This window comes from Stomoxys calcitrans, chromosome 4 (assembly GCF_963082655.1).
Source record: "Stomoxys calcitrans chromosome 4, idStoCalc2.1, whole genome shotgun sequence".
Classification (NCBI taxonomy): domain Eukaryota; kingdom Metazoa; phylum Arthropoda; class Insecta; order Diptera; family Muscidae; genus Stomoxys; species Stomoxys calcitrans.
In genome coordinates this window covers 152171778-152181610 of record NC_081555.1, presented here as the reverse complement: position 1 = coordinate 152181610, position 9833 = coordinate 152171778, and the positions used below count along the sequence as shown (strand labels likewise).

The window sequence follows — 9833 nt, the reverse complement described above, 5'->3', positions numbered from 1 at the left end:
ATTTTAAGTGTATTAGGGGTTAGGTAGACGGACACTATAACCCAAGAGAGTAAAGCATGATGAGACTTTGCTGAACGAAAGGAATGCAATAAAGCATAAGCAAGATCCACCCCGTGCTTGTAATACTGCAGCAGATTATGTTGTATTGGTATGTACATCATGAAAATTACCCAAGCCAAACAAATCCTCTAGAAATGCAGCCAAACAAACACTCGATTTGACTGGTTTGTTCTACATACACGAATGTACCTGGGACATGAAGGGAAATCCAGTTACATATACAGCTACACAAATCACCTACAACACAACAAACGAAATACTGGCCCACTCGTTGGCATGTAGGCATAATGCATAATGACTTAAGATATGATTGAGGATGGATGCTGCGTTTGTGTGTGTGTGAACGTTGTGCATAGCCAGACGCTAAGGTTTTGAGCAGATGACTACTACCCACCACAGCTTCACACTGCATACCTGTTGTTTGCCAGTGTTTGCGCTCTCGCATTTATAATACTCACCATGGCAAGGCATCTTTGGCCTCAGAGAGTAAGTTAAACACCCATACTACGAAATTTCAGGCTCTCTGCTGCTTACTCTTACCACTGCAGTTTTGCTTGTTTCATTTCTAAGTGTGCGTGAGAGCCTCGTGCCGGAAAACTCACTCAACTCGTTTGATAAGTAACAAGACCGAATAACCACTCGTTAGAGATCCAGCTCGACAGTTGAAATTTTCTATTCGAACAGAGTGTTTAAGTGACGGTGTCACAGCGTCGTTTAACGTCGTACGCCCCTTGGGAACAAGAAATAATACAAAACAAGCAGAATTTTTTAAGTGAAATTAAACGAAAGTAGCCTAAACGCCACACAAAAAAATGATTATCTCGTTTTAGAGAATAAATTGTCCCCCTCCCTTCAACAATCTTTATGAATTCCAAACAAGAAGTTTTTATAGTAGGGCCTTCATCAAACTGCAACAACAACAACAACAGCCGCATTAACGCTAATAGTTATAGTACTCGAATTAACCACAGAACCGCGTGTGCAATTTTTATGAGAGAAAAAAATCGTTGACAAAAAGCCAAAACCACAGCTTCCTTATTATTATGAAGTTTAAGTGAGAAAAAAGGAATTCTAAGGAAAAACGCGAAAATCGGGTTTTTTTGTTGAAAAAGTCGAAAATAAACAAAAACAACGAACTTTAAGTACAAAAGTCAAGACTAGCGTTAATATTTCTTTTGTGAGTTTTGTGCCTTTTTGTGTTTGTTTGCCACGCCACTAAAGTTCCGGCAAGATGTTTGATGTCTTTGGCTCCGTGAAGGGGCTGCTTAAGATCGATCAGGTCTGCATCGACAACAATGTCTTCCGCATGCATTACAAAGCGACGGTGATCATATTGATTGCCTTCTCACTGCTGGTCACCTCACGCCAATACATAGGAGATCCCATCGATTGTATTGTGGACGAGATTCCTTTGGGAGTGATGGACACCTATTGCTGGATTTATTCCACTTTTACAGTGCCTGATCGTTTGACTGGCATTACCGGCCGCGATGTGGTCCAGCCTGGAGTGGGCTCCCACGTGGAGGGCGCGGATGAGATCAAATACCACAAATACTATCAGTGGGTGTGCTTTGTGCTCTTCTTCCAGGCCATATTGTTCTATGTGCCGCGTTACCTATGGAAATCATGGGAGGGTGGACGCCTCAAAATGTTGGTCATGGACCTCAATAGCCCCATTGTCAATGAGGAGTGCAAAACGGATCGCAAACGCATTTTGGTGCAGTACTTTACGGACAATCTGAATCGCCACAACTTCTATGCATTCCGTTTCTTTTTGTGCGAGGCGCTGAACTTCATCAATGTCATAGGGCAAATCTACTTTGTGGACTTCTTTTTGGATGGCGAGTTCTCCACCTACGGCAGTGATGTTTTGAAATTCACCGAAATGGAGCCAGATGAGCGCATCGATCCCATGGCCCGGGTCTTTCCCAAAGTCACCAAATGTACATTCCACAAATATGGTCCTTCCGGCTCGGTGCAGAAGTTCGATGGTCTCTGTGTGCTGCCGTTGAATATTGTCAATGAGAAAATCTATGTCTTCCTATGGTTCTGGTTCATCATTTTGTCCATACTTTCGGGCATTTCACTGGTCTATCGCATTGCCGTGGTCATGGGACCCAAATTGAGACATCTTTTGCTGCGTGCCCGTTCCCGCTTGGCCGATGTGGAAGATGTTGAGGCCGTGGCCAAGCAATGCAACATTGGCGATTGGTTTTTGCTGTATCAACTCGGCAAGAACATTGATCCTTTGATCTACAAAGAAGTGATAGCTGATCTCTCGCAAGAGATGGGTGGTAATTCGAGTCATACGAAACGCATGGAGCCATAAACATAGAATAGAAAAAACCACCACCACCACCACCAACGACCACAACAACAAACAACCACCAAGAACTCCATCACCATCAATACCAACCACCACACGAAATATGTATGAATTTCTTTTTATATATATTTTACTTTTTCTCAAACACTTAATTTCAAAAAATTTTTTTTTTAATTTAAGAAAGACCTTAAACTATGACTACTTTTACGCTTTAGAAACATTAATAGGGTGGGCTACCACGGACCAATTGTTGACCAAGAGACTTAAATTTACAAATCACAAAATCCCTGCAATTGCTGTGAGGTTATCTTTTGTTAGAAGTATTAAGTGAAGCAAAATTTTAAGGAGAATACCTTAAAACTAAGCTGAGATAAACTATCTTTTTTTAGATAACTCCAAACTATACATAATAAAAATATTTTTTTATATATATAAATAATTTCTAGAAAATCAAAAACACAACGAATCTATTTTTTACGAACTAAGAAGACGAAAAAAATAATAAAAACTGTATAAATTAAACGAAAAAAATCGAAAATTTCAAAAAAAAAAAACAAATAACAAAAAACTTATTATTTCCAAAAAGCAAAAACAAAAACAAAATAACTCAAACAAAATGAGAAAATAAAAAACAGGGAGAGAGACCAAAATCGGCTCAAAGAGAAGGAGAGAAAAAACTCACTCCCTTCAAAGTAAAATCAACATAGCATAGAGAAAGAAAGAGAGAGAGAGAGAGTTGCAAACCACTACATTTAGCGGGGTTTACCAACACTTAGACATTAGCTGAATGAGTACTAGTAGCGGGTTTTACCAATACCTACACATTACTAAAATGAGCAAATGAGTGAGTATTTATGAGTGGAAAAGAGATCTAAACTCGCAAAATGAGTTTTTTGTTTTTTTTTTTTTTTGTTTGGCTTCAAAGAAACCTTACAAAATATCACTCTCTTGCCGCAAACTGCTCCCAAGCATCAACATTCTAGGGAAAAATTCAATATGGCTGCGCGCCTGCGCTTTACATTAAAGTATAAATAAACAAAAAACCAAAGCAAAAACAACAAACAAAACTAGTTACAACACAATGGAGGCCGAGGCAATAAACGAAACAAACCCTTTTTCCATCCAACTCAATACAAAACCATTGCCATTGTCGTCGGCAAGTTACAAACAATGTCCGTCCATCCGTCTGTCTGCCTATCTGTCCAACCATTTGTATGTAGGTTTGAATGTATGTTGTATGAAATTTGACTCGAACTATGAAATGCGCATGCTTAGCTAGCCGCCACTCGTGTTGCTGACTGACGCCTGTTAAGCTATTTTGCTTGTTTCCAGGTGAATTATCAGTTTTTACAGATCTTCTGGGTTCGATGTCGTTGTCGTTGTCGTCTTGAAGACAACACAACGTCGCTAACGTTGCCGTTGTCGTCTTAGACCAAGAAACTGGTTTAACAAGCTTCTCTTTTGTCAAGTAGAAAAAGAAGATGGTGATATACCAATAAAAAAAGTCAAAAGGCTATATACTTTTTTTTGTTGTTGTTTCCAAACAATCTTGGGTTTCTGAACCTGACTTCGTTTTATCTCCTCCTTCTCTCCTACTTATCACATTATATCTATGTATACATGTGCAGCAGCATCATTTTTTCGCTTTATTATGCTTTGGTATGGGTATGTGGGGAAAACAAGTTCAGGGCTATGAATTTCTTATAAAAAATATTGAGGTCTCTCTGGTCTATAGTAGACCCCTGTTTCCAAAAACGTAACACAGGTTGTTACCAACCTTCGTCCATAGGGCTACCTGTATTGAAAACACTTGGCCATACTGGGACAGGTTTATTGGGAGAAGCAAGTTGTTGCTGCTGCTGCTTGTTACTGCTGCTGTTGCTTATTTTGAATAATGAGCCTGTTGGAGATTTCGTAAAACCAAAATGTGTAGAAATCTGTTTTTAAGTAGATAACAAAATAGATATTAATGGATTTAGACAAAAAACTATTAACCTTTTTGAATGGGGTAGGTAGAGAACTAAAATGGAGATGATAAGAGATTTTTGGAAATCCCCAAAAACAAAATATCTATAATGTTATAATAAAATTACAAATTTGCTCATGAACATTTCATTAAGGAAGAGGGAGAAACTTCTCACATATCAATGAGTGCTGTCCCATTCAAGCTTTAAGGTCAATGATAAGGGGCCTCCTTTTTATAGCCGAACGGCGTGCCGCAGTGCGACACCATTTTGGGGTGAAGTTTTTAAGTTAAAACTAGTAAGGAAAGGCAAAAGTCGGGCGAAGCCGACTTTATAATACCCTACACCTAGCCAACAATTATAAATTCGGGCAATATATTGTATATATGTATATGAGAGCTATATCTAAATCTGCACTGGTGCTCTCAGATATGTTAAGATCAGTAATGTAACAGTCCGTGCCATATTTTGTGCAAATTGGTTGAAAATTTTAGCTACTACGGCCATTTAAGTGCAAATCGGGGGATACATATATATGGGAGCTATATCAAAATCTGAACCGATTTTCATGAAACCTCTCAAATATGTTAAGATCAGTAACAAAACAATCCTTACCAAATTTTGTGCACATCGGTTAAAAATTGTGGTAATTACAGCCATTTTAGTGCAAATTGGACGATACATATATATGGGAGCTATATCTAAATCTGGACCGATTTTGTTGAAATTTTACTGATATGTCATATGGATCAGTAAAAAACCAGCCTGTGCCAAATTTTGTGCAGATCGGTTGAAAATTGTAAAGGGTGATTTTTTTGAGGTTAGGATTTTCATGCATTAGTATTTGACAGATCACGTGGGATTTCAGACATGGTGTCAAAGAGAAAGATGCTCAGTATGCTTTGACATTTCATCATGAATAGACTTACTAACGAGCAACGCTTGCAAATCATTGAATTTTATTACCAAAATCAGTGTTCGGTTCGAAATGTGTTCATTCACCGTTCAGCGATGAGGCTCATTTCTGGTTGAATGGCTACGTAAATAAGCAAAATTGCCGCATTTGGAGTGAAGAGCAACCAGAAGCCGTTCAAGAACTGCCCATGCATCCCGAAAAATGCACTGTTTGGTGTGGTTTGTACGCTGGTGGAATCATTGGACCGTATTTTTTCAAAGATGCTGTTGGACGCAACGTTACGGTGAATGAACACATTTCGAACCGAACACTGATTTTGGTAATAAAATTCAATGATTTGCAAGCGTTGCTCGTTAGTAAGTCTATTCATGATGAAATGTCAAAGCATGCTGAGCATCTTTCTCTTTGACACCATGTCTGAAATCCCACGTGATCTGTCAAATACTAATGCATGAAAATCCTAACCTCAAAAAAATCACCCTTTAGCTACTACAGCCATTTAAGTGCAAATCGGGCCATACGTATATATGGGAGCTATATCTAAATCTGAATCGATTTTCATGAAACCTCTCAAATATATTAAGATCAGTAACAAAACAATCCGTACCAAATTTTGTGCAGATCGGCTAAGAATTTTAGCTACTACGGTCATTTAAGTGCAAATCGGGCGATACGTATATATGGGAGCTATATCTAAATCTCAACCGATTTTGACAAAATTTAGCATATAAGTTAAGATCAGTTACAAAACAGTCTGTGACCAATTTTGTGCGGATCGGCTAAAAATTTTAGCTACTACGGCCATTTAAGTGCTAATCTTGTGCAAATCAAATCCCTGAGGAAGGGTAGTTTATGTACCTATGTCCCTGAGGTAGGGTAGTTCAATAACCCATATCCTTGAGGAAGGTTAATTTTAGTACCCATATCCATGAGGAAGGACAGTTTTAGTACCCATATCCATGATGAAGGGTAGTTTTAGTACCCATATTCATGAGGAACGGTAATTTTAGTACCCATTTCTATGGGGAAGATTAATTTTAGCACCCAAACCCATGAGGAAGGGTAGTTTTATTACCCATATCCATGAGAAAGTGTAGTGTTAATACCCATTTTAATGAGAAAAGGTAGTTTTAGTACCCATACCCATTAGTAAGGGTAGTTTTAGTGTCCATATCTATGAGGAAGGGTTGTTTTAGTACCCATATCCATGAAGAAAGGTAGTTTTAGTACTTATATCCATGAGTAAGGGTACTTTTAGTTCCATATCCCTGAGGCAGGTTAGTTTTAGCACCAATATCTATAAGGAAGCGCCAACATCTATGCGGAAGGTAGTTTTAGTACCTATATCGAAAGGTACTTTTAGTACCCATATCCATGAGAAAGGTAGTTGCATTACCCATATCATTGAGAAAGGTAGTTTTAGTATCCATATCCACGAGGAAGTTTTAGTACTTTTCACTTGTGTGTTCTTAAAGAAGGCTAGTTTTAAATCTATTTTTCTTATGGAAGGGCAGGTTTAGACCTTTTCCATTAAGTAAAGGTTATTTCATTACCCTTTTCTTAAGTAGGGCAAGTTTTAATACACTTTCCCTTAAGTGAGGGTAGTTTAAGTACCCTTTCCTTAAGTAGAAGTAGTTTAAGCACACCATTCCTTAAGTAAAAGTAGTTTTAGAACCATTTCCCTTAATTAACGGTAGCTTGACCCTTTCCCTTATTTAAGGTTAGTTTAGTACATTTTCCTTTAAGTGAGGGTAGTTTTAGTACCCTCCTTTAAGTAAGGGTAGTTTTAATACTCTTTCCTTAAGTAAGGGTCGTTTTAGTACCCTTTCCCTTAAGCAAGGTTAGTTTTAATAGCCTTTCCCTTAAGTAAGGTAGGATTTAATGCCCTTTTCCTTAAGTGAGGGTAGTTTAAGTACCCTTCCCATTAAGTAAGTGTAAATTTAGTACCCTTCCCTTAACTAAGGTTAGTTTTAGTACTGTTTCCTTTAAATAATGGTATTTTTAATACCCTTTCTTGAAGTAAGGGTAGTTTTAGTACTCTTTCCTTAAGTAAGGGTAGGTTTAGTACAGTTTCCCATAAGCGAGGGTAGTTTGAGTAGCCTTTCCTTAAGTAAGGTTAGTTTTAGTACCCTTTCCCCTAAGCAAGGGTAGTTTTAGTACTCTTCCTTTAAGAAAGGGTAGTTTTAGTACCCATTCTTTAAGTAAGAGTAGTTTAAGTGCCCTTTTCCTCAAATAAGGGTAGTTTTAATACTCTTTCTTAAAGTAAGGGTAGTTTTAGTACCCTTTCTTTGGGCAAAGGTAGTTTTAACACCCTTTGTCTTAAATAAGGGCAGTTTTAATACCCTTTGTCTTAAGTTATGGTAGTTTTAGTACCCTTTCTATAAGTCCGGAAAGTTGTAGTACCCTCCCTTTAAGCAATGGTAGTTTTAGTACCCTTTCTTTAAGTAAGGGTAGTTTTAGTACCCTTTCCCTTAAATAAGGGTAGTTTTTGCACCCTTTCTTTAAGTAAGGATAGTTTCAATACCCTTTGTCATAAGTAAGGGTATTTTGACTACACTTTTCCTTAAGTTAGGGTAGTTTTAGTATCCTTTCTATTAAGTAAGGGTAGTTTTAGTACCCTTTCCCTTAAATTTGGGTAGTTTAGTACGCTTTCCCTTAAGTAAGGGTAGAATTAGTACTATTTTCCTTAAGGAAGGGCCCTTTAGTACCCTTTCCCCTAAGGAAGGGACGGTTTAGTACCATTTCCCCCTAAGGAATGGTCGGTTTGGTATCCTTTTCCCTAAGGAATGGTCGTTTTAGTGACCATATCCATCAGGAAGTTTTAGCACTTTTGGTAGGGTAGGGTAGTACCCTTTCTCTTAAACAAGGGTAGTTTTTGTACTCTTTCGCTTAAGGAAGGACAGTTTTAGTACCCTTTCCTTAAGTAAGGGTAGGTTTAGTACAGTTTCCCATTAGCGAGGGTAGTTTGAGTACCCTTCCCTTAAGGGTTAGTTTTAGTACCCTTTCCCTTAAGTAAGGTTAGTTTTAGTACTCTTCCTTTAAGAAAGGGTAGTTTTAGTACCCTTTCTTTAAGCCAGGGTAGTTTTAGTACCCTCTCTTTAAACAAGGGTAGTTTAAGTACCATTTTCCTTAAATAAGGGTACTTTTAGTACCCTTTCTTTAAGTAAAGGTAGTTTTAATACCCTTTGTCTTAAATAAGGGTAGTTTTAATACCCTGTGTCTTAAGTTAGGGTAGTTTTAGTACCCTTTCTATAAGTCAGGATAGTTGTAGTTCCTTTCCCCTAAGGAATGGTTGGTTTAGTACCCCTTTCCCTAAGTGCCCATATCCATGTGGAAGTTTTAGTACTCTTTAGGTCCCTTTTCCAAGAGGTAGGGTAGTACCCTTTCTCTTAAACAAGGGTTTTTGAACTCTTTCGCTTAAGGAAGGATAGTTTTAGTACCCTTTCCCTTAATTAAGGGCAGTTTTAGTATCCTTTCCCTTAAGTATAGGTAGATTTATTACCCTTTCCCCAAACTAAGGTTAGGTTTAGTACCCTTTCCCTTAAACAAGGGTAGTTTTAGTACCCTTTCCCTTAAATAAGGGAATACCATAATACCATTAATACCATTTCCCTTAAATAAGGGTAGTTTTAGTACACTTTCCCTTAAGTAAGGGTAGTTTTTGTACCCTTTCCCTTAAGTAAGGGTATTTTTAGTACAGTTTCACTCAAGTAAGGTACCCTTATGCCTAAGGAAGAGTAGTTTTAGTATCCTTTCCCATAAGAAAAGTTAGTTTTAGTACCCTTCGCTTAAGCAAGAATCGTTTTAGTACCCTTTTCTTTAAGGAAGGTTCGCTTTTATACCCTGAACAACAGTACTTATGAACAAAATATGTATCTATATCAAACCTTAATCTCATTTTCTCAGTTTTAAGGGTATCGTCATTGTGACCGAGAAACGAACGGACACAGGGGGATGCTATATCGTTCTAGAATTTAACGAAGAAACTACAAATACTCATACTTTATTGGTTGGGAAATAGATTTCTTGATTCCGAAAAATTCCGCTGTACTTAAAGCCAGGGCTCAAGGGAGAACCCTTTCTACATCCATAGCCTTTGGCTAGCCATCTTTCGTTAGCCAAGAGATAGCGATAAATGGCTTTCATTGCATTACAATCTAGCATGCTCCTTCATTGCATTACAAGTTACGCAGAGATAGCAACCAATTAGCTCCAAGACATTTTTGATTTTTCATATCTTGGAACCTTTCTGAATATGTAACACCACAAGTCCTATTTCCACGACTTTGGTTTTAAAGACAGACATATGTAGCATATTAAGGATTGGTTTACAAAACAGTTTTTGCAGTAAAATATGAACTAGTAGTTCAAAGCCATCCCAATTGTGGATGGTTGGTCCAATTCATTCTCAACATCGAACTATAGTCTATTTGAAAAAATTTCCCACGAACATTCCATAAAGGAACAGGGACAAACTTCTCATATATCAATGTGTGCTGTTCGTTTGAAGTCTAAGCTCAACCTACCTTTAAATAGCCTCCTTCTGGTATCTGAACTGCTTGCCGCA

At 37.9% G+C, this 9833-nt stretch overlaps 1 protein-coding gene across 1 annotated transcript in view; it reads left to right on the top strand.

The window, feature by feature from the left end:
• Positions 1–716: 716 nt before the first annotated feature.
• Positions 717–9833, top strand: part of LOC106087022 (innexin inx2) — a 28806-nt gene continuing 19689 nt past the window's right edge. Inside the window, exon 1 of the mRNA XM_013251892.2 lies at positions 717–2491. Coding sequence (XP_013107346.1) covers positions 1292–2389 — 1098 coding nt within the window. The 5' untranslated portion in view covers positions 717–1291 and the 3' untranslated portion in view covers positions 2390–2491. The remainder of the gene's footprint in view (positions 2492–9833) is intronic.